The sequence below is a fragment of the Stegastes partitus genome, unplaced genomic scaffold (assembly GCF_000690725.1).
Source record: "Stegastes partitus isolate 25-593 unplaced genomic scaffold, Stegastes_partitus-1.0.2 Scaffold332, whole genome shotgun sequence".
NCBI classification, from domain to species: domain Eukaryota; kingdom Metazoa; phylum Chordata; class Actinopteri; family Pomacentridae; genus Stegastes; species Stegastes partitus.
The window spans coordinates 148,844-174,836 of NW_007578063.1; the positions used below are offsets into that span (position 1 = coordinate 148,844).

The following is a 25,993-nucleotide window of genomic DNA, read 5'->3' on the forward strand; positions in this document are numbered from 1 at the left end:
AAAAAAAAAAAAAAAAACTCCCAGCCGCTATGACATGTAGTCTGAAGCCGGTCTCCCCATCCTGTCCTCTGTGGTCGCATTAGAAGAGGGAGCAACCAAAGAGAAATGGACGAGCCATTACAGCCGGAGACTCATAAAGCCGGTGGTGTAATTCAGGAGCGCACAAATTGATGAACTGTGTCTGTCATTTCGCAATGGTCCTTAACTTCCATTTAAGGCCACTGTAACGGCTAATTGCTTGTGTCTTTCGCTGTGTCTGTGAGCGATATTAAACAGCTGCTGATAAGAGATGTTGAAAAAAGGAGTTTTGGGAGTGTTATTCGGGACACCGCTTGGGATGAGTTAAAAAAAAAAAAATGGAGGCTGAGGTTGTGATGGCTGTCCTTATCTTGCCATGAGCCAACTGTTTGAGCGAGAGAGGCCGGCGTCACGACACCACCTCTCCACTATCTTTCCATTTGTCTCCAGCCATTCCAATCCGACCCTCTATTTTCGTTTTTATCGCCCCGTGTCATCTCACTCCGACTCTAAAATTCATTTATGCCTCTTTCTCCGAGCTCACCTCTCCCTCTCCTCTCTGTGTCTTTGTTCGCTCGCTCTGTTTCCACCCCCATATTCACCTCTAGACGGATATCAATTCTCTCTTTTTTTCCTTTTATTTTTTTTCCTCCTTTCTCTCCTTTCAATAAGGATTTCCAGGCTTGACAGCTGTCCTTCAGCTGCACATGGTGCTCTCGAGGCCATGTTGGCTGCAGATGGAGATTGTTTAGACTCCAGTCTTGTGTAAACCCAGCTACTGTATGTTTTTGTCGCAGCTTCTTCGCAGATGATGAGCTTTGATCCGCTGGAAATTGTGATTTCTTTTTTACCACGGATACACATGCGAGTCATTGTTAAAGGAAACAAATAACTCGAACCGAACTTATAAAACTGCTCTTGATTCTTGCCCCAGTTTTCTACATTACGCTGGTTTCCCGTGCAAAGAAGGATTATTACTGTCATTTTATCTGCTAAGAGTCGTGCGAGCTCCTCTCCAGGCTGTACTTAGCACAGTGGAGCTTTGAACTAAATATTAACGCTAACATATTCACAGCCACAATACCGACAGGCGACATTTATCAAGTTCGTTTTTTTGTAGGCACAACTTTGGTTCAAAATCTAGTTTTGTACCTTGTTAACATGTTCATAGGGTGTTTTTCTTCCATGCTAGAAGACATATAATGAGAGAAATAAACATTTCTGCCTTGAAACTACATTGTACTGATGTCAGAAACAAACCTCAAGATTTCCAGGGTTTCATATGTAACAGATCAAACCAACCAATCCTGTCAACGTGGGCTTTCCGTATCTGCTATTCTACTTCCAAATTGTGTTTTGGATTGAACATGTATGGTGGAATTACTCCTATATGTTGAGTAGTTTTTCTGTGTTCAAAGGTGAGCTGGTGTTCTCGAGTTGCAGGGAGCAGCTGGTGGAAAGAGGGCGACTGGGAACTGATTTGTATATTCATAGAGCAGCCCCGTCTCTAAAACTAAACTGCATTTGCAATTATGTTTTGACAGGAACATAATTTTGCTCCGAAAGAAACGTAATTTGTCACCTGTCAGCCACAAAGTGTGCATTAGGATGTTAGGAGGGACGGATGGAGGCATGAACCAGGGTTTACGTCCTTTGATGAATGAGAATCCATCAGTCTTTCAAATACGCTTCATTTTCTGCCTGTTTGTTTAAATTTTCACTTTCTGGTTTGGTTTTGTTCACCAAAATGGTTGAGTTTATTAAAATATCATGCTTTGTTAGACTCTTTAACATGTTGGAAGCTTTGGTGAGTTTAGGAGCCAAAATTGATTAATTAGGTTTGGGTAAATGTCACGGTTTGGGTTAAATACGACCCTTTGACTACAAGTTTAAAGTCTCCCTCCATCTAATATTTGATTGGTTGGCTGAAAAGGCGCGGCAGTAAAGCTGTACACTAAATGGCCAAAATATGTTGATTGGAAATGTATTTGTGATACAAATAAACATCGTCTGACGGGAAACCCATTTCCCTTCAAAACATAATTGAGAATGCAGTTTAGTTCCGCCCAGTAGGATTCAATCGCTGCCGTTTTTCAGGGCTGATATTGACTATTGGTGATTAAAAAAGGCAGATAAGCGATATTTACAACAAATATACATATATTACCAGGGTGTAGCAGCAGGGAAACTATCAATCATCACTTCAATAATAAAGATTACTATAACTACATGTGTACAATAGCAATAGGAGTGATTGATTGAGATCAATGAGCCGATCTCCTGGCACTTCTGTCCTCTGTTTTCTAAATATTCTACTGTTCTATTATACTTATTGCCCATTAAGGCCCATATATTAAGGATTTTTGGTCACTGTTTTCCAGACACTGTCTCAGGTTAATCTGCTAGCCGTTAGCGTAGCCTTAGCCGCTAACGTCCCGATTTGTGGGCTTTACTTCTTGTTCAGTTTATATATGTTGTCTCTCCGCTAGAGAGACATTTCTGCCAGTTACAGCAGATTGTTCAAGTTCATAACAACCGTAATAATTGTAAAAATGCCAAATATCGAACTTGATAGTTGGTTGATCGCTAACAATTAGCAACGAGGGCAAATATTTATGCCATTTTAAGGGATTCTCTCCATTGAAAACGCTTCTAAACGTGTGATTTTCATGATCAGACATGAGTTTTTATGAGTTTAAAAGACGACAGGAGAGGAACTTTAAGTTTTTGTTCCAAAATCAAAGTATTGGACAAATTAAAAAAGCCAACCTGTTCGGGAGGAACACTCTTGGGACCACAAAGCTTATTACTTTTCATCCTGTCCTATTAAGAAGATGCGTCACCAGGGAATCATGAATGTCTGTGGGAAAAAAAAAAAAAAAGTATGCCAAAGCATCTGGGTGATGTTAATATGTTACACTAAATAAATGACACCTTTGAGGTGCTGCAAGAATATCGGGGATCACAAAAGTCAGTATATTCTCTGGAGACGATTAACATGTGAGCCACATTTCACAGCCATCCATCCAATAGCTGCTGAGATATTTTAGTCTGGCCTGAAGTGATGGACCGTGTGACCCTTTGACATTACCATCCCGAGATCCATGCAGCTAGCATGGCTAAGAATAGCGCTAGAAAGCAGGTTTGGCATGCGCTTTGATGATTAAGAAGGTATTTGTTGTCATTATTGATTAAAATGATGATCAAAACAACAGAAACCAGCGCACAAGTTGTGGGAAAACAGAATGATATTGAAGTTCTCCATCCAGGTTTGGCACACATCAAATATTGCAATATGTATGAAATGGTATTTGCGCATCCCATTAATGCAAGAAGTCATATTTTGACATTCTATTGAATTAGTATCAAGCACCAGGAGTCAATATAGCTCCAGAGGCGAGTAAGATCTTTATCAAACTTTTATGAAGTCAAACGATGTCGAGTCCAACTTCTTTTTTCAGAGCACCACTTCAAAACGGCCAACTTTGACCGAGGTAACAGAACAAAAAAAAAAGTAGGAAACTACGATTAAAATAAACACACCAGCGGTAGATTTAAATAATAACAGCCTCCATTGCTCTGAGGCTGGGTTTTTCTTTGTTGATTGGAGAGCCGAGCCTGACATTGGTGAGGCAATATTGAGTAACGCTGCTTCTCACACAAAGAGAAACAGTGAGCATGGCGAGGGAGAGGGAGAAAGCTCGGGCCCGGCAAAGTGGCCTCTGGGCGTCTGTGCAGCACTGAAACCCCAGAGATCTGTCAATAACAGGCAGGTTGTTGTTGTTGGATCAATCCAGGCCCCGAGCATTGCTTCACTTCTAATTGCCATGTGCGCTGACAATGCAGCACATGCTCTCTGCCTCCATGTGTGCCAAAATCTTTACTTCTCACTTGTGATCAGTGTTTCCTCTGCTGTACGGGACGTGTTCGTTTTCGTTTTCAGCTTTGCGTAGTAGTTAAACCCGCATACTGCGATGTTATTGTGCCCTTTTGTGAGGTTTCATTCTTAACTGTGCTGCGTTTTATTTTCACATTAATGCGCTCAACAAGCCACATTTAGAATTATGGCAAAACGTCAAGAAATCCTCAGCGCGGTGAAATATTTTGCTAATAAGCAGATAAATTACAAACTAGCAGAAACACTAAATGTCACCTTATGGATGCTTCTGCAGCATCGTGTTCAGGCGGAAACATGTGATCAGCTGATCATTAGCTGCTGCCTGCTGCTCATTGACGAGCTGAAAACAAACCCATACATAATTCAGGTTACATGCAATCGAAGGCTGTGCAATGTTAGGAAAAAAAAATTTTATATTGTGATGTTAAATAATGCTAGGATTTCTTTTTTAACAAAAGACTTGAATAACTCTGTTTGGAGAGAAATAATCATCCTAAAATGATTGAGGTGATTCTCGTGCATCTGCTGGATTTGCATCTGCATTAACATTTTAAAAAGCTGAAAAATGGCTTTTTTTACTTTCAAACTTTCTCAAGTGGCGTCGCACCGGCAAAGGCTTCGGAAATGTTGTGTTTTAGTCACGCTTTGGAGGGGACCACATCTGGCTTCGCACTCATCATACGGAGCTGTGTAGTGCCAATTGACTTAAATGGTCAAACAAATTGTTGCCTCGTGTCGGGGCAACAATTGCGAAAACACTTCTGACAGAGTACTTGTTTTTGGTCAACATTATCCTTTCTGAAGCCAAAATATTTCCATACAAATGACTAGAGCTGAACAGTCATCGCCAAAAGAATAATCCTTTTTTTTTTCTTTTTACCAATATTGAGATCGCAATTATTCATTGATTGTAGAGACAAAAAAAAATTGTTTTTGCACACAGAGCGCTGCTTTCACTTCCTTGTTGTACTACATTCCTGCTACTGCTAATATAATGAGACTTAAAACCATCTTTACCTGAATTCAGTGCATCTCCTAGAGGCAAAATATGAATAAAATTGAACCCAAAACGCTCTACTTGCTCAACATCTGCTCAAGATAGACACTTTATGTTACAGATGTTCCCTAAACGCCTCACATGCAGGCTACAGTAGAAGCTAGCTATGCAGGTGTGCATGAAGAAGCCTCCACTCAGGTACTGCAGTGCAGCTGCGTAGACAGGTGTGCAACTAGAAGGGCCATCCTAAATCCTTTAAAATGTTGATCCGGTTCATGTAAGCTGTACAACTGATGTTACACTTCTTTTTTCTTTTCTTTTCTTTTTCTTTTCTTTTTCTTTTTTTGCTGCTGACAGAGCACCTGTTTTTGATGAACCTCATCTTTTCTGAAGCCAAAATATTTCCACACACCTGACTAGAGCTCCACAATTATGACCAGTATAATAATCATAATTATTCTGATTAATATTGATTCACAAGTAGCCCATTTATCACAATTGCTCATTGATTTTAGAGGCAAAAATATGTTTTTTTTCCCACTTTCCCCCCCAAAATGCTTCACTGGTTGCTTATTGAGCATGCAAGTTACAAATATTCTCTTAATGCCTCACATGCAAAGTAAAGTAGATGCTAGCTAGGCAGCTGTGCACAGAGAAGCTTCTAGTCTCCACTTTAGAAAGAGTGACATAAGGCGTCTAATGACAGATTTACCCAAAGCTGGAACTGAGTGATTGCATCTACACATGCTGTTTACTCTGTGTGGAGCATTTTAAATGTTGATTATGTTCATTTAATTGTGGATAGACAAAACTGTAATCATGATTCAGCCGTACGACTGACTTTGCATTTCTTTTGCGTGACTAAATCTTCCTTTTTAACTGTTTTTCACTGGTTTGCTGTGCATGTGGAGCCTGCATGTCAACAAACTGAAATGTAAATAAACTTTAATAAAAACCTCCGTATATCCAAGAACCCTTAAATCAGAGTCAATTATGTTCCATCAAACAGACGTTTGTTGTAGATTAGTCATGGAAAATGAGAACCGCGCGAGTTTTCTTTATGTGTTAAACAGCAAAAAAATGTTGCAGCATGTGTTTGAGTTCATTTGCCAAAAGCGTGTGAGCACATCAGTGCTGAAACAATATATGGTGCAGCCTTAATGTTTATTTCTGTTGGCATATATAACTCACACGCAGTGTATGTTGCAGCACTGCTTTTCAGCATCATATTGTGTTGTTGTCGTGTGCACAGCGCAACACTGAGCAACAACGTGATGCCTTGGCTCCATTCACCCAGTTCCCACAGCGAGGTTTTGTTTTTTCCCAGCATGAGATGGCTGTCTGAGTGGGCAGGGAAGCTGCTTAAATGGAGCTGTTAAAAAACAAATTTGGCAAAGTTTTTTTTTTAAAACAACTCTTGCTCAATACGTGTCAATCAGAGCCAAACAGGGCCGACTTCAGTTCCTATAGCAGTCTGACTTACAGGCGGATGAGGCCGACGGTAGCTGCTATACTGCAGGAAGCAGCCCAGCCCGAGGCCATGATGTGTGTTTTGAGGAGTTTGTTACTGTTCTACATCTCCCCGTATGTCCACCTACATTTTTCTCAGAGTTACTCTTAAAAACTTGAGCAGAAGTAGACCAACTTGGACTTAAGAAAATTCCAATTGGTTCAATGTAAAACAGCTCCTGGAGCATCACGGATTGAGGATCCAACAAAGGAGTTTCCCCAGTCATGCAAAATCAGACAACAATCCTTCAAGCATTCCTTTTTTAAAAAATCCTTTTCGGGTAAACCTCTTCGCTTGGATATTACAGCGGGATATTGTTTTGGAGGGAAAAAAAAGTCAGTTGAAACCAATCTGGGCAATTTGCTTCAACGCCTTGTTGTTTGTCCTCCTCTCTGTGTTTTTAAATGGCAGCCTCTGTCAACAGCTGCAGCAGGGGGTTAGTCTCCTGTCTGTTCGGCTCTGCGGCGTTTATACCCTGTTGCTCAAAAGCCCGGAGAAAGACCAATCAATGAACAAGCCACTTACCCTGTTATTCAGAGAACAAAATAATGTCTGTAGCTACCAATCTGCCCGAGTGGAAGGAGCACAAAGAATCAGTGTAGCAGCAGACCAGTGCTTTAATGGGGACATGAGAGAGACGGCTGATGGAGCTGTGTGCTGGATTCTTGTTTTTGTTATGTGGGATTTCAAAAGCCCAGATGAGCTGCTTCATTCCTCTCCACTGACTTCATGACAGGTAACACAGAGAGAATAGCTCCACCTTTACAGCCTTTCAGCTCCGCATATCCTTGAGCATGTTCTGTACTCCGACCTTCACAATCAATACCATGAATGTCCTGCGTGCTTTTACCTGAGCTGCTCCGGTGTAAACGCTTTTTTCGCCGTGTTAGTCCCGTGTATAAGTGAGAGCTCGCCATTGTATCTATCTGAGCTTGTTTTTTTCTTCTTCTTCTTGTCTGGTTTTATTGAATTAACTCGACAACCAAAGCGAGGGCCATTGACTTCCAAAGGAAATGACTTTTATCGATTCTATCCGCTCCATAAGATGCCAGGTGGCAAATGAAATTGTCGAACATCCCCGCCATCGCCGGGCCCGACGAGGAGGCTCGATCCTGTTTTATGCAAATACAAATGGATGTTACTGGGTGGCTGAGCAGAGAAAACCCCATTGAGATGTTTCCCCCCGTGAAGTGTGTCATGTGAATGCATTTATTTTTAAGTGCCACACCGCGAATGGAGGCCAAGCCAGAGAGCCTTATGGGGGTAAAAGTGAAGAAAAGAGCCTGTCAACCATGACGCATTCTTTGACCGTGTTGCCTGGGTCATTCGGGTCGAGGAAGCAGCATCTCTTTTAATTTGTGTCTCGGCATTATTGTTTAAAAAAAAAAAAAGCTAAAGGGCGTCTTTATGTGGAGCTTCTGAATGGACATGCCCTTCTATTTACAACACTTCTTCTGTTCCTCTTCTAATTGTCCTCCCTTGTCATCTGTCTCCTCGTTGCTATCGATGCCTCCCTTCGCACGACTTCCAGCTGAAATCTTCTTAGGAACCATCTCTACACCTCCTCCTGCCATCTTCCCTTCGTCTTTTTTCCTCTCTCCGCCCTTCAGCTTCCAAAGCTTTTAAAACTCGCCTCTGTGAAGCCCATCCAGCATCCACCCCGATCCAGTCACCAAATCCACTCTACCACCAGCCCCCAACAGATCCTCTAACCCTCAGAGCAGGAAGGAGCGACACAAGAGGAGGAAAGAAGGAGGACGGGGGTAAAGAAGAGGGCAATGAAATGCCAGGCCGGTGGGTAAAAGTGAGCGATCTTCCCCAAGCCCTTCTAAATAAACCATCCAGTCTTTAGTGTCTTAAATCCCATCAGCTCTAAACCCAGGGAGGAGATGCATTAAAATGTAGGAGCAAAGAGACAGACCTGATTTGTTGTGATGGGATGAGAGCCGGGGCAAGAACAGGAGGAGAAAGGAGAGGAATGCCAGATAAATACAATGAGGTGGAGGTCTGACACGAGCGAAGACAGATCGGAGAGAATGGATGCAGATAGAAGGCGCAACAGAGACAACAGAGGAGTGAAGAGCAAGAAAGATAGAGACGTATATGGCTGAGCTGGCAGCCTCCTTCGCTGATTAACATGCTCCTCAGACACGGTGAGAGGGATCAAACCTTGCACACAGCCAGGCCTGGAAGTTATGCCTGCAATGCAACCAAAGTGTGTTTTTTTGTTTATTCCTGTTTGTTTGCTTTGGATCTGCGGCTCGGCACACGTGCGGGATTGTGTGTCTTTTTTTTTTGCGCGGCAGCCTCGTGTGTCAGCTGGTGTGTTGATTGACGCCTCCGTGTGTGTGTGTGTGTGTGTGTGTGTGTGACATTCAAAGCAACATGGCGAGATAAAGCCGAAAAAAAAAAAAGGGAACCGGGAGTTACTGTAGTGGATGAACTCATATTGAAATTGATACAAGTGGAATTTATCTGAGTGTATTGGATGAGCAGGTGGCTGATTTAGAGGGTGAGAGAAGATGGGAGGAGGAGGGTGAGGGAGGGGAGAGAAAAGAAGGTGAGAGTGTGGAGAGATGCGTCCAGGAGGCTGATAATATACTGAGTTTTTTGAGCTTGCGTGCTCAAAGCTGCAGCGAGGATGCTCGTGTACGCGAGCGTCGGTGTGAAATCAAAGGCTGGGGGACTCGCAGGTACACTTTTCTATCTTTACCGGTGCCAGCCCTGCTCTGTCAGCCTTCTGCTGGGAGAAGATACAGCGCTATGCCTCCCTGTCTCTGTCGGGAAAGAGAAAATTGCTTTTAGATACTGTTTATGATGGGGGCGTTCACAGTGGAGCCCTTGACTAGATGATTTCCTGCAAAAAATTTGCCATTATAAATCAAAAATCTGAACACAGCTGAGGGATCATTATTTCTGAACGTTATAGCTGGTGGCTTATGTATATAGCGATTCTGCACAGTGAATTATTTCATCATTAACTTTCAACTGAATATCAGGAAACCGGGCTGCGCCTTCATCCGGTAAAGCTTCATGGCACTGTGCAGGGAGGGAAGATAGTAGGGCCTAAGCTAAACACCATTAGCATACTGAGATGCTGTTGTGAAGCCACAAATGCAGACAGACCTTCGTGTTCTCTCACTATCCTCCTTTTTTCTGACAGCTCTTTTATGCACCCAAACCAGAATTGCATAGATAGACAATTTCACGCTGTCCTTCCTCATGCATTGTATTATCCCAAAATATCTGTGTATTGCATAATCTGATTTGTTGACTTGTTATTCCTTCGTGGCAATTACAGATGCGCAAACTGCCTCCAATGAGATTCATAGGCGCAGTTTGGTAGTTTTGCAAGTGCATTTACTGTTTCTCGCAGAGAGCTGGATGAGAGAGATCGATACGGCTGTCATAGCTGTCTGTTAAATGCAGTATAAAATGACAGCCAGCAGCTGCTTTGTTTTATGGGGGGTTTTGTGCTTTGTGTGACTTTCCGGACTCTCCACTAAGTTCCACCTGGCAACAAGAAAGCAGGTCTTTTTTTTATTTCATAAAAATGATGAAAACGGGGTAAAAGCTATCAACTCGAACCAGTTATTGTTTTTATTCAGGAGCTGATTTGCATCCCCATCTCTATTACCGAAAGCATAATAAACTCTAAGCAGTAAAGTCTGCAGAGTCTGTTTTCGTTTTACCCTCCGCTTTCTTCCAAATGTTCTATCTTTGCCCCCCTCTCTCACAGTCAGTTGTTGCCATTACAATAAATCTGCCTCTCAAAAAAAAAAAAAAAAAAAGGCAACCAGTCTCTGGATGGGAACACATTGCCCTATTGAGTTACCTCTCTGTATTTACGCAGGATAATACATGTCCTTTGGGGAATTTTAGCCGAATAATCACATCAAGACGGGGTTCTGTCATGCTGCAGAACCTCTTATTGCCATTAGCAAGGTTTCTGTATTATTTATAACCATGTTGGAGATTATCGCCTTGTGTGTTTTCCTTTACTGACTTTATTGAGCCTCGAGCGAGTGATGGATGGAGTTGCTTTTAGCCTCCCGTCAGTCTCGGAGTGTGTTTTCTTTTCATTTTTACTGCAGCGTAGCCGGGTTCCTCCTACATGGATGGTTGGATTGTGATTTATGACCTTGGCCCCTGATCTCTGCCCCGCTAATGATGGCTGTAAACTGGTGGGAAGCCAAAGGTCAGGCCTATCTCTGCTATGACATGATTTTCTCCTTGTTTCACGCGTTGCTGTTTTGACGATCGGTACAGTCAGAACTGCTCAAAGAAGGAACGCTGCACCGAAAGAAGTAAAGGAGAAGTAGCAGGGTCGAGTAAGAATGAAAGATTTATCTCGGGCCGCTTCTCGTTGGAGAGCCTTCCTGAAACGCAGACCTATAATTAACCTGCGTACTCGCGCAGACGTCGCCGCGAAATCTTTGTTCTGCCTTCGTCTTCTAGATTGTGACTACAGCTATTCTGTCTCCTGATGTCTCCGCAGCTGTAATTTTGAGGACTGTGAAGGTTAATGACAGTGACACAACTCCAGGGAGAGCTCCAGTAATACTCAAAGATATCCATTCATCAACAATAAGCTATTACAAGTATTACATTACTGCTCCTCCGTCATCCAGCGCTTCTGTTGGGCCGCTTCTCACCCATTAATGGGAACACATCCACATCTTAGGGAGAGAGTCAAAGATTATCTTATTCCGGCGCCAACCTTTAAATCCCTTGAAATTATATATCCATTAGGTACTGTGCAAAGAAGACACTGTTCTAACCAAAGTAGTTGTCAGGTAGCGGCAGCGGCACATGATTTGATTCTGAGTGTTAAAGGAATGTTTTGTCCTCCTGCTCGTGCTGCACATATTTCCCACCACATAAATCTGTTTCTCAGTGCATGGGAAAATCGGTGTTCTGTGCAAAAAGGTCACTCTTCATTTTTCATTTACTATGCACTCGACCTCTTTTGTCTCCGTTCTTTTCCTTTTCGCTTCTCTCTCCCACCCTCCTCCTTCTTTCTTTTTTTAAATATGTGTGATATTACTGAGGCTCCAGGATTTCATGGCGGTGCAGAATTCTAGTAAACAGACCCCAGGTCACTCCAGTCCCCAGCAAAGGAATGAAATCTTGTGTGTTGCATTTCGCTGTAGTAGAGGGAATTCCGACATCGTTTTTACATTAGGGCCGAGAGAGATAGAAGGAGGGGGGGATGGCTGCAGTTTGGCTTAAGTGAAGGCACAATGCCCAGAGGAGATGTGTGGTTTTTGTTTTCTTGTGTGCATCTGTGTGTGAAGTACATGCACGTGCGTATTTGCATCTACTGTATGTTGGGGAGAGGCTAAGTGTTTGGGGTCAGCGGAAGTAGCTTCCAGGGGGGTTTTCAGGAAAAAAAAAACAAACTTTGTTCATATGAATCATTTTATTCCTGCAGAGACAAACGTGCACAGATGCAGTTTAAATGCTTTCAAGTAAATCGCCGAGGAAAGAACAAAAACATTTCCAATCTGTGTTCCTGCACCGTTAATGTTGGACCACAACTAATGCAATCTGGGTTTTCTGTTGAGTATTGTATTCAGTGATGATTATTATGAATTATGGTTTATTTCGCTTACAATAAAAATCGAACGCCCCGTCTCTGCTTTTGATTCAAGCCTTGTAATAAGAGAGCATGCCTAAGAATGCTTGAGAGATCGGTAGGTTTGTGTGAATTAAACAGGGCAGGAAGGTGCTGTGTTTGTAAGACAAGAAGCAGAATTTTTCAAGATGTCTGAGGTTCCGAGGTTAACCAGAAGCCAAAAAAACAGATCTGAGAACAGGTGTGAAATGTTCAAATTTGCTCTGTCTTGTCAGGAATCTGGTCATGTCGTTATGTAGCCATATTTCGTGAACCAAAGAGGAAGGATTTTACTTTCCTCAGTAAAAACTTGGACCATAATTGACATTTCTGATATTTTTGGAGATCAAGATAGTAGATGGGCATGTAGCGTGTTTGATTTTATGCAGTAGGAGTTTGCATTCTGTCACAAACCTGCAATTAGGGCATTTTTACAACACTTTTAGTTAAGTGAATTACAATCAAGTTGCTATAACTCTGACTTAACGTAGCTTTAGCCTGTATGTCATACATGAATGTTGAAAGCACATCTAAGTTTCCGTGCATCCGTTAATGAGCATCTTGCTTAGATATTGTTTTATTTGATGATGTAGCTCGAGTACATATGGTTGTAATCAACGAATGCACTCAGATTTATGACCTTTGTGGTACTGTACTTCCAGGGGCAAAGACGGTAATGAGAACATGTTTCCTGCCACGGCAGTTTAGCGCTAATAACAAGAATTTTGATTCTTGTCTTTGTTGAGTTGCACGAAGTTGTGGCTCATCCAGTTAACAATGTCTTTAACGCACTCGACCGCTGACTTTATAAGGCTGAGGTTTCCAGGGTATAACTACAGGTATAGCAGTGTGTCATCGGCATATTTGCGGTGAATCACCCAGTGTTTCTGGACTGTGTTACTCACAAGCAATCTGAAGTGAAACAGTTGAACTCTTGACCCTTCTACTCGCTTTGTCTCCTATAAAGAGATACAGAAAAATAGCATCACTTTAGATAAGTTGCAAACCATGCGAGCCCAGAGCCAAGGCGGTTCTTCCCCCTTGTCTGCTCTTGGCTCAGGGTGAAGATAAATCTGGCAATGCAAGGAGTACTATTGGCTCCACGCTCTTCCTCTCTTCTGTGTCTTTGTCTTTCAGTCTCATTCCGGACATTCTTTGGCTTCACTTTCTGTATATCCGGTGTGACTGCTCCTCCCTCTTTGAATGCCTCACTTGTCTCTTTTTCACCTCTGTTTCTCTTCATCACTCCCTGTGGTGCCTTATTTTCGTCATTTACTTTGTCCTGGCTTGTCCTCTCCCTGTTCTCCCACCTCTTTTTTTTTTTTTCTCATAGCTGCTGTGTTCATTTTCATCTTTGCCTTAAATCCCTCTTTCCTCGCTGTCATTCTCACACATGATTCTTTATTCCCTTGCCTCTTCACATCCCTGCCGCACACAGCATCTTATGTTATTGCTGACTGAAGGAGATCCAAGCAGCAAGAGGCTATCACCTTTCATTGATTCTACACACTCCATAAAGCAGCCTCTCCTCTCTCACTAATATGACAATTAGGCCACTCTCTAGGAAATCTATGAGGTGTCTTTAAGTCCACATAAAGAAAATAGAACAATCATATAATCCTCCACTGCTTACTTAATATCTTTCCCCAGCACGGTCTCATGTACCGAACCCTGAAGGTCATCTCGGTGGAGCTCTCCCCCTATGCCTGCAGCAAAGTAGTGTTTCTTTTGGCATTAATTCCTCCTCGGAACATCGTAAGTGTTTTAAGGAATCAAACTCAAAGTCTTCTGGTAGTTGAGTGTGTCTCCTTTACAATAAGCCGTGAAAGCCTTCAGGTTATTGTTGTCTCCTCTCCGGTATATTCTACGGATCTTTTTTTTTTTTTTTTCTTCACATAGCATTATTGAAAACTATAAATTGAATTGAATCAAAACAAGGTTCTTGTAGTACTACATCATCCACTACCGCCAATAGAGCTTCTACTCCTGCTAGAGAGTGTCCCTGTTATAAAAAATATACCGATCTCAGAAAAACTGAGAAGGACTGCACTTCTGCAAACGTTTAACCTGCATTAATGGTTTGAAAACAGCCACTCGAGAGCACAAGAAGCCAAACCCAACACTGGTTGTAATGATTCATCGTATGCAGATGGTATTTAACCGTGTTTGCATTCATTAAGGGGTTGTGGTCTTGGTCTCCTGATGAGTCTCACTCTCTGTTTGTACTCTTCAGTAACTTCTAAATAGCATATCAGACTCTTCTTTAGCTCTTACATGCTTCGCTAGTTCACCAGTTGCTATGGCTGGCATATGGTGTTGAACAGGTACCAAACAATGCGAGGTGCGATCAAACAATCTGTTCATGTTGCGCTCAAATGGAGCATGGCCCAATCAAACGCGTGCAACAGGTGTGAACAGTAACATTTGTGAGGCTGGATATAAAGTGTGCGCTCAACACTGGGGCCTGTGTTAGATGCATTTTTTTTTTGACCACTTGCAGGTGTGCATTTCACCCTGGACCAGCACAAGCACTGTTGGATCTCCATTAACAGTCTCCACGTTGACGATCTTGAATGTTGACAAGAGTTGGGTCTGCAGCTACAAGCCTGAGAATGAACCTGCTGTTGAAGACACATCAGGCCCGGAGCGTGACTAAAGAGGATGCTTGTTGTCTTTATGAGTTGTCCATTATGAATGTGCTGAGTTCTACTGCTACGTCCTGTTAAGGGAGAACACTCAGTGCAAATGGCCTTGACTGTGGCGGGATGGCGATGCACCCACTCACTGTTGGAAATGCTATTTTTCTGGCCACACCAACACAACCAATGCGTCTTACCCGCCCCACTCACCAGACTTCTCCTCCTGCAACTTCTTCCTCTCTTCCATAAAACAAAATTAAAGTTTTGACACAGTGGAGGTCATTCAGCGCACACTGCAGACGGTGCTTGACGTGCCTACAGAACACGACTTCCTGCAAAAGTTTCAAGTGCGGCAGGAGCACTGTGAGCAGAGTTTCGTTGCACAAGGTGACTAAATTAAATCAGATACTATTTTTTGCTCCTGAGAGGTACAAACCCTGAACTTTTTGATTGCACTTTGTCTGCTCATCAGAGCTTTTTCTTCTGAAAACAGCTGCCGGTTGTGGCTAGAATAGAGTGTGATGAGAGCAGTGACACTGAACCAAAACAGTGTGTTTGAAGAGGCTGAATCTCTCCACTGAGGGGGAACTGCAGAGTTGGGTTATACTCATTATTGAGATTGTCCCCTTTCACAAAGCGTCACATGAGAAAATAGTTATGTGAGCCATTGTTAATATAAAAAAAGCATATTATTATCAATGAGTGCAGCTTTAATACACAAAATACCTGCAGATTATATAGCAGCCATTGAATTTTTTGGTGAACAGGAAAATACAATTTGCCGTGTACAACGGTGATAAAAGGATTTCAGTAGAAATAGATCATGTTCACATTCATTCTTCCTCTGTGCAGGCTTTTTGGAGCTGGGAGACCAGTGTGAAAAGGGATTATTTTATGGACTATTGCTTGAGTGTGTTCTGATACATCTGCATAATACTCGACAACCACCCTGTTAAATATTTTAATCATAAATACCCCAACTACCAGTGTGTCCCCATTAATACTGCTCCATTTCATTACCATTTTCCCTATATCTGGGACATGCATAATCTCGGTTTTCTTTCAAGCCTTTGTCCAATTTTTAGTGCAAGTACCTCACGGCTGTGTAACGGACTCACACTGAGAACGTACACATCATCAAGACTGAGGCGAAGGCAGAGCAGGAGAGAAACAACCGCATAACGAGGTGGTGAAAGGGGAAAAAAAAAGAAAAGAAAAGGTAGAAAGAATAAGGAGAGGAGAAGGCGAGAGCCATGGCAACCGTAATAAGTGACAAAAGCATTTCGGAGCATATTAGCGTCTTCATTTGATGGTGATGAGGTGTTTTAGTTGCATGTAAAGTACCCAGACCCCTGCAAGAGAGGGTCACTATCCATAACCAGCATCCAATTCAACATTACACACATTCCTCACATTATTTCCTCTTTTCTCTGTTCTTTGGCCTGACTTGCATCAGATAAGTATCAGTCTTCATTAGGGCTTTTGCTCAAGACTCTAGAGATCATTGATTGCCTGGTGATTTGTTATGTAAGTTGGCCACAGTGGGAGATGGCACTGATGAAGTCTAGCTAGATATTGCAACCTCAAACCTGATCTGGGGTAGTGAGATCAGACAAATTAACAAGTCGGCGTTGGAGTGGAGTGGAGTGTGGTGTTGAGTTCAGGGGTCCCATTTCAGCAACTGAGCTAAAGATTCCTGGAGTGGATGAGATGTTAAGGCTCACACTATACTTGACCAGCTATCGTTTGCCTTTTTTTTTTTTTCTCCTCCTCTGTCACCACTTGACATCTGTATTAGCTTCCAAACAGGGCTGTTGGGATCGTTCCTAAAATCAAGCTCGAGTCCTTGAATGTCACAACACTGGGAGCAATAGTTCCCCACGGTGAAAGAACTGACAATTCGCTTCTGACAGTATAGTTTTTAACATTAAAAAAAAACAAAACACAGAGCTCACACAGTGTGCCAACCTCGATATGACTTCAATGACATCTATTGCCATTTCCATTTTGAACACGGAGCGCTATAGCACCCTGGGGTTGAATATTTCGGATTAGTGTCTCCTCCAAATGGCAAAATGTATATGTGACTTGCAGTAGGCCTCGCTCGGCGATAATGGCACGCTACTGTACAGCTTGTAGCATGCAGCGATGCTTCTGAATGGACTCGGCTGCAGCCATTTGTCATAATTACAGAGATGCTTTGGCTCAGAACCATTTGCGAGTCCACTCACACACGTGCGTACACAACACACACACACACACACACACACACAGCACGCGCTCACACTGGGTTTAATACTTGTGTATCTACTTATTCTGCTGTCCCATGAAATTGTATAGCCCAGGGTGTCTAATTATACTAATCGAATGCGTACCGCCTGACATTTATTCATACATTATTAATAGCAGAAACAATAGAATCTCTGATTGGATATACTGCCTTCTTGACTTCTCGTCTTCTCTCCCTGTTTCTCACTTATCGCTCACTCAATCTCTCCCTCTCTTTCCACCCCGCGACCTCCTTTCTTCTCCTCTGTGACTCTTTAACCTTCACCTCGTGTAATTTTGCTTGTGGGTGTTGAGTAATTAGCATGCCTCCCACTTTTATTCTGATGTCAGAACGGGGAATTTGAGAAATGTCCCATAAAGATTATGTGTCCTGATAAGGTTATGTCTGGGACTCCATTAAAGAGATGGGCTGCACAATGGCTGTTTGTATCCTTTGGGGGGAAGAGAGGGGAAAGTATGTGAGAGTAAGACGGAGAACGACTGCAGAAGGAAACCTCATTCATACGACTACTATGACTGCATGCTACCTTTCTCCACTGCTGCCTTTTTCATATCATATAAGCATGAACCAGTTGCCATTTTTTCTGCTGAATTAATACGAAAAATTGTGGAAAATCTTTCCAGAACAGTGGGACTGTGTTCTCAACTGTCACACTATTTATGTAACAATTAGGCGTCCATATGCTTTGGACGCATAGCCGGTGTCATTTTAATGTGTTTGCATAATTTTTTCTGTATTATACACACTTTTGCTGTTGGTGCAGTAGATTTTCCCGCAATTTATTTAAGTAAGAATACACAATAATTGTTGCGCGAAAACTCCTGATGTTGACTGGAACAGAAGATGACTTTATACAAAAAGGAAAAAACGATATCCCGGATTCAGGTGTTTGATTTTGTATCATCTTACACACTGTGCATGTGTGGCCACAGTAAAATGCTTAAAGCGCTTTGCATAAAGAAATCCAACCTTGAGTATTCAAATCTTTTTTTTTTGTAGATGTTTCAGTCGTGCATGGCTGTGAGAAAATGTTTTGTGTTCACGGTGGTGGAGGATGCAAGGCCTCTCCGCTAAATTTTCAAAGCAAATTACTCGACGAGACGAGATAAGTGTGGCGTTATGGGGTTTGGCAAATTACAGTGTACAATGAGGGCAATTTCTATGAAAACGCAATTTCATGCCAGGCAAGTATGGCGAAGGGAAAGCTTGATTGAGTCAGAGCTTAAAACAATAATAACTTTATAAAAGTGCCCGTTGGAAGCACATTGAATCCAACGCGTGTTATGACATTAACCGAGGTTGTGGACAGCCCGCCGTACCTTCCGAAGCTTGTGGCTTAAGTCGATAGCAATTTCTAAGAGCTTTCCTCTTTGTGCCGGAGTCATTTTCTAGATGGATTGTGTAGGCTAACTTCATTCGGGTATCATTTGTATTTCCACATGAATTACATCCTAAATCTGCATGTGGCTGAGTCCCGCCCGATGAAAAATACCGTCAGTTTAGCTCCGCTAGCAGAGAGGTGATTTGCGTGGCTGGAAAGCATTTAATTTAGTAAACCACCACTTTTCTCCTTGCCTCAGTTCCCTTTCATATCCCGGATAATGCTTGATGTCGAGACCATTACTGAGCCTTTCACTCTTTTCTGTGGAGAATTACGTATAGGACGTATCTTGCCCGCTATCTTGCCCACAATATCGCCCCTGATGTCTCGTTCTCGTAGGTTTCAGATGTGTCATCGTGGTGCGATGTTTGATGTGGTGATCCGGCTGCATTCAGAGCTGACTGGACACTTCTCCCGCAGCTCATGACTTAATCCCCTCTGTCCGAGCGGCTATTTATCTCGCCTCACATCGGGGGCAAAGAGACGGGGACGCCGAGGGAAAACAAAGATTGAGCTTCAGTCGAGGAAAAACCCGCCTGCCAGTCAGTTAGTTGACTGATTGAATGTGTCTCTGTCTGTTTATGCACAGCGTCTTTACTCAGTTCTTTCCTTTCTTTATGTTTCCACAGGCTCCACAGTTGTGTTGCTATGGCAGCCGTGGCCCGTCCCTCCTTCTTCTTGCTCTGTTGGCTGCTCCGAACGGCGAGCCCGGCGTTCCCAGAGGAACCGGCGCCCCTGAACTTCATCCCCACTGAAGGTAGTGACCCCTCTGACTCTTCTTGCCCCGTAGCCTCCCACTCCCATGCGTGCCTCTCACCCGGGCCGTGATGTGTGAAGTGCTGGGTTGCGGCCAAACACGCATGGTGATGAATTGGAGAGAGGGATGGTGGTGGTGGGGGAACGCATATGGAGGAGGTCTCACACGAATGGTGTTGACTGGTGTCCAGGTCAGGAGGTGTGGGGTCAGGAATGGGACCGTGAGTGTAAAGGAAAGGGGCTCTCGCATTCAAGAGTTTCCCACACACAGGCTGAGATCCTCCAGAGACCAGCAGCTCCTCCGACACTCAGACTTTGCGTCTCCATATCAGCTTAGCCGTCTCCAGACCCCGATTGATTGCCGTTCGATAATATTGACTGACAGCTTCCCAGCTAACTCCAGACCCTTCTACGCGTATCAATACCAGAGCAGCGGCGTGCGGAGGCTGTCGGGCTGCTCGGGATCGGCCACTTTAGACCATAAGTTACAGCAGAAGCCTCACCTGGACGGATAGACGAGACAAATACAAGGCGCAGGTGGACAAGTAGAGATGAGTGGAGGACAAGGATAGAAAAGAATGAATCACTGTGGGTCTCGGGATTGAGTGATTCAGACACTATTGTAGGAAATCACAGCGTACAGGAAAGGAATAAAGAAGAAGCAGACACAATATAAAGTTGAAAAAAAGAAGAAGAAAGGTGGGATATAAAGAAGTAATGATGACAGAGCAGAGAGCAGATGAGAGGATATCAGATGAAAATACTCTCCCGCACCTCGAGTGAAGGTCAAAGACAGATAGCCACACTGCTGTTTCATAGTAATCCATCTTATTTATAGATAGCTGTTATTTCTGCTTCCTTCTCCCTCCACTTTTGTTTTTCTCTGTATTTTCGCACATCTGTGATACAACATGATCAAAAGTCACAGAAAATATTTCACCACTTTTATCTCAGATTTCTCTCCCTTAAGGTTCCTGCTGCTTGATGCACAGAATACCTTGTCCTCTGAAACACTGAGCGTTTTGTTTTTCCCCTTTTTTGATGTCGGCTTCTCTGGTTTTGAATTATCCGAATCACTCGGCAGAACATGCATCGTCAAACTTGTCAGCGAAAAAAAAAAAAAAAGAAGCAGCGTGTAAATGAGCGTTTCATCAAAAAGTGAATCTCAATCAGTCAACAAACAAACAAACAAAAAAAAATCAAACTCGTGAATGTGATGACACATGAGGTGTGGCGCTGACATCTTTCATTTTCAGGTGATTTGTTTGTGCTCCCCTTCCTCGTCGCGAAATGCTTAATGTTGCAGATATGCTCGCGCTTTCAAATGCAGATCTCAAACGCTGTCTTCGCTTCACCTTTAATACCTGTTACTGCTGCTGAACTGTCAAAACAAACTAACACGAAAACACTTTTATGCTGATGTCAAAAGATGCGTGTCAGTCGGAGATCAGCCGTTGTTTTGTTTTTTTGTGTCTCGTTCGCCGACAGTTGTGAGAAGATACCCGGTGTTTCTGGGCCGGCCGCACAGAACGTGGCTCAGGCAGGAGCCTCTGCACATCCAGAGGATCCTCCAGGTCAATCGGACGCTCTACATCGGAGCCAGGTACAAACACACACACACACACACACACACACTGATGTTCTCGTGTGCATATCCTCGGTTAAAGCGATAAGGGGGAAAAAACAAAGCTTTGAGAAATGTGTGAAATGTTCCGTGTGTCTTTGTTTGCTTGCACTGTGCACACAGACAAGTGCAAAAGTCGCTCTGTTAGATTGTCTGTTGTCTCTACATTTGCTGCCAAGCGATGTCAGTCACTTTCATTTGCTGTTATTTTAGGAGTTGCAGTGTCTGAAGCACCGCATTCAGAAACATGTATATAAGTAGAGCAAAAGTATTCATAGATGCAGCATTCGAATAACACAAAAATGACACCAATTGCACCACAATGCCCCCATTCTGCAGCCTGTGGCACTTAAACATACCTATATATGAGACTCTTTGTGCAGCTGCAACTTGCATGGTGAGTGTCACAACCATAGACTGTATAAAAGAAGGACGCAGCAACCGGCCCTGAAAAATGAAGCCAACCCGGAAGTGTCAAAAACCTGCAATATCACTACGTCCGCTAGTGCTGGTTCCAAAAAGCCCTGGCTCCCATAGACTTGAATTGGAAAAGAAGTGATCACAGATCATGAAATACTGCATTCCTACAGCTCAGGATTTTTTTCTTATTACATTTCATAGTAAAATCCAGAGATCAGGTGGCCAATCTGAAAATAAGTCAACACTGAATTTTTAAAATATCGTCAACATTTTGCGGGGCAAGGGGCGTGGCTGGCTTGATTGACAGTCGGCAGCGACCAGAAGAAGCGAGCAGAAGGCAGTAAATGTGGGCGGGCAGAGAGGGCCCACCTCTCAATCCGTCTGACCAATCGCTGCTCCTATGGCTCCGCCCCCCTCCGACGATTTCACTGGCTCCAAAAATCCAAGATGTCAACCAGGAAGTAGCAAAACCCTGGCTTCATGTTCTCAGTGCACAAACCAACGGGTGACGTCACGGTAGCTACGTCCATCTTTTATACAGTCTATGGTCACGACTGAGACATCCAAAGGCTTCATGTATGTTAACTTGGTGGAGAAAATATTAGGAACACTTTTCAATATGATGCAGTCAAGTACACAAACACCACTGACTATAACCTCAATTAAAAAAGTAGAATTATCACCTTTTTGACAGCAAAAACTGAAAATGTAGAAGCTTCATAAAGTAGGATTTTATAGCAAAACTGTTGTATAGTCATGATAATAATAACTTTATTTCTATAGTGTCTATCAAAAACAGAGTTTATAAAGTTCTTTGTCAGACAAAAAGATAAGAAACTCAGGAAGACAGCATTACAAAAGACATCCTGTCAGTCCAACCAGAAAGAGTAAACCCCAGAGAAACAAAAAGTGGAGAAACACAAAATGAAATAAACACAGTAAAAGACACATGATGCAGAAAAACTGAATTTAAATATGAATTAATTATTAGAATAAACAACAATTAATACAAATGTAATAATAAAAGCACCGTAAATGCCAAAGCACAGAGCGAAGGAGAGCAAACGAGAGAGAGAGAGAGAGACAACATCACATTAAAGCAAGTCCATAAAAATGGATTTTAAGAAGTGGCTTAGGAGAAGACACTGACTCTGCAGCCTTATCTCCTCAGATAGATCACTTGAAAGCCGAAGGGTCCTGATGGCAAAAGACCTTTAGATTTAAGCCTCGACTTTGGAACAGTCAGAAGAGCCCCAACCGAGCATCTGAGGCTACGAACTGGCTCATACGGGGGTCGGCATTTCTGTTATGCAGCTTAGGGCCGGACCCTGAAGAGCTTTAATAGTGATCAATAAAAGCTTAAAATCAATTCTAAAATTAACAGAGATCAGAATGTTGTTTGTCCAAACCAATTAGAAGAAAGAGTTGTTATGGTTCATAAGTCGTAGTATTGGATTGGTGGTCTTTTATTTTGAAGGTTCAGTTGCCATCTTACATTTCCTGGTCTCGCAAAGCCCCGATCTGCAGTACAGGATGGTCTGACGGCACCTCATTATCATACTGCTTTGGGGAAAAAAACACTGTTTGTATTTCTTTAATCCAATCACAGTCATATTAGGAGCAGCTAATCCAACGATGCATTAATGGTGTTCCCTCAAATTAGTGACAGGGGGAAGTGATTTGGTGAAACATTTAAACACAGGGAGGCGAGCATCATCATAAAAATAGCTGGTTTAGTGATTTAACTACCAGAGCTGCCTTGCCGCGTGATCCTTGTGGTTTGAAGGGGATTTTGAGAACAATCAGAGAGAGGAAAGGGCGGAGAAAACTGTACGAAACGCGCATCCAGTGGCAGGCTTACACCCACAATCTGCATCCGTTGAGTCAGATTAGGTGGCTCCCTATCTGCGAGCTGGCCAGGTGGCTGTCCTTAATGTCATTTGCTGCCTCTCCAGTGAATCACTTGTCCAACAGACAGACTTCTGCGCCACCGTCTTGGACCGCAGCTGGCGATTGTAGTCCTTGTTCTGCTCTCCAGGAGATTCATTGCAAGCTGGAGGGTTGTTCCACCCAGAACCTACAGCTGGTGGAGATCTGGCTCGAGTGCCTCCATGCCAAGCTCACAGAGGCTTCAGAGTAGAACATGAATACCATAAAGTCGACCTATGTGAGACTGTTGTTGCTGTTGGAGCTGCAATCTGTCCATGAAACAAGAGATTCACTGGAGACGCCCCCCCTAAAATGTTCAAATTTAGGACAAAAATATGTTACTAGATCGTCTGGATTTTGTTTGACTGCCTTTATTGCTCACTGCAGAGACTCAGACCCTGATTTGTAACAAATCTGCTGCACTAGCCGCATCTGAAGGCTGATATTTGGCCGGTCAAATGTCAAGTCAAGCCAAGTATGTTCTAGTTCGGTCTCCACGTGAGGATGATCCCCATATGTCCGTGCCTCTGGTGAATGTGCTGATTGTGGACAGACGGTAGCCCCGGTGGTCAGCAGGGCCAGACGAGCTGCAAGCCTGCTCAGCTCCACCGCGGCCGACGCTGCAAAGCTACATCTGCTGCTCCTCGGAGCCGTTCAGGAGCCGACCCGAAACAGACCGAGCTAACAGAAACCATGCACCTCGAGATTTACAGCCCGTGTTGTCCAAAAATGAATTAAGCTTGAAACATGCTTTTCAAAAAAAACGAGACATGTTTAGTTTCCACATATGGCGCTGGTTATTTGCTGTAATATCGGTCTGAAGGAAGATTGAAGTGGTTTTCAATAAGAGACGCCACTGTGGTCCAGGAAATGACCCAGTCCCTGGCCTCCAGCTGGTCTAACCTCACTACCGAGACTTGGTTGTAAATATATCAAACTGTGTAACATGGTTCCAGCCATTCTGTCTGCGCTGAGAAGGTCTGTAAGCTCACACATGCACTGATAATAAAAATGCCCACAGACAACTGCAGCTACTGTAGTCTGCAGGTCTGCTTTAAAACGTGAAAAAAAACGCTCATTTCAATTTACAGCTGCGGAAATTTTTACTGAACTCGAGAAGTAATCTGATATGAGTGTCTCAGCCCAACCGGATGATAATGAAACGCTAGACTGACAGGCGGCGCGGCGGCGAGGAGGGGGTCGAGATAGAGAAAAAGAAAGTTTCAGCATTATATTCCTTCTAAGTGGCTACTTGTGTTTGTGCTTCCTGACAGAAAATGATCAGTCTAGAAGGTTAAAAAAATGAAGATCCATGTGCAAGTGCACGCGTGAGCCGCTCAGCAGGGAGACAGGGGTTTTAAAATGTACAATGTATAAATAAGTACCTGTGGTGGCAGGTATGACTGCCAAAAGCTCCCGCCGAGTGCACGGCCTGATAAGACGCCTCACTCATCCCCAAATCCTGTCACCATTAGCATAGCTGCTCCTCAGACTGCAAGCGCTGCTAAATCCCTGCCCCAAGCACCTGCTGAGAGCAGCTACCTCTGCCTGTCGTCTTTCCATCCCTGCTAAATGAAAGTAAACTATGTATTTGGCTGTTGCCAGGTGGAGTAAGCGCCTTGCCGCGTTAAGCCCCATTTCATTGCTGTTAAGATGAGCAGCTGCGGGGTCCTGTGGTCCTCAGCCCTCAGTCAGATCCAAAGGGGCTAATCCACACAAATATAAACCAACTGGAGAGTGTTTACCAATTGAAAATATGAATGAAGGAATGAAGCCAGCTCTTGAATAACTGTTCGAATTGTAACAGTTTTTGCCCTCGGCGTCTGTGTGTATATGTGTGTTTGGTCACACATAAGCTGGAGAGGGAGGAAGAAATGCTGACTTACTGCCAGGTTGGAGGAAGTTCAGTTTAGCCCAGAGACCCCGACCTCGGGAGGTCAACGGGGGTCGTGCAGCGGTCGCAGTCGGGCCAAATGCCTCGCAGCACGCAGACGGACGGGGAGAAACTTAGTCTACTGAGGCCGGCAGGAAAAGTTTAGTATGCAGACGAGGGCAGGTGAGAGGAGAGACAGCAGCGAGGACACCCACATGGATGCAAAAAAAAAAAACAACCTCTCCGTCTCCTATAACATTTTAAAATATCTTTTACAGCTTTTTTGGACAGTTGTTTAAAACTTAAAAATACCAGCTACGTTCGCTGAACTCGTGAACTCTTGCTATTCTCGTCTTCAAAAGTAACCTTTTCTAATTACGATAATCAAAATATTTGCAGATTATTTTTGCCGTCAATCAACCTATCAGCTGTCAGCTCTATACCGAACAGAAAAAAATAAAATCCTAAAAATAAAGAAATAAACCTGATGAATCGCTCCTGAAGCTGTTAATTTTTTTTTAATGATGATTATTTTTCCAGTGTTTCAGCAGCTTGTCCATTTCTGTCGCGTCGAGGGACAGAAATGTCAGTCAGCTTCCATCAAAACTTCTAAAAATATCACATATATTGAGTCGTGACACCCTGATAAAGACTCTCGCACTGGCTTCTCCATGTAATTATTAAAGGATTTTTATATTTAAACCAGATTGTCTCGGATATTTTTTGCAGTTCTGAGGGATAGTCATTATTTTTTTATGTTCACTGACCACTGCCCTTGCAGATCATCTGATTTTGTATTTTTCTTCCACTTTTAACCCCTAACACTATGTGTCTTGATCCTGAGCAGCACTCCCTATTTTTTTTTTTTCTTAAATCCTACGTGGGTGATGCATGCAAATGTAGGATTTCATAGCTCCAGGATATATATATATTTATACCATGGTCTGGGTGAATACTCGATTCTGATTGGCTGCAGGGTGTCCATTAAAAAGTGATATAGGACACCTATAAAGAAGTTCCGGTCAAATAACCTGATTGTTC

General features: G+C 43.2%; 1 protein-coding gene across 1 annotated transcript in view; it reads left to right on the forward strand.

The window, feature by feature from the left end:
- The window catches only part of sema6bb (sema domain, transmembrane domain (TM), and cytoplasmic domain, (semaphorin) 6Bb), a 147,967-nt gene that overhangs the window by 47,683 nt on the left and 74,291 nt on the right, over positions 1 to 25,993 (forward strand). The window contains exons 2-3 of the mRNA XM_008283900.1: positions 18,980 to 19,107; positions 20,595 to 20,709. Coding sequence (XP_008282122.1) covers positions 18,999 to 19,107; positions 20,595 to 20,709 — 224 coding nt within the window. The 5' untranslated portion in view covers positions 18,980 to 18,998. The remainder of the gene's footprint in view (positions 1 to 18,979; positions 19,108 to 20,594; positions 20,710 to 25,993) is intronic.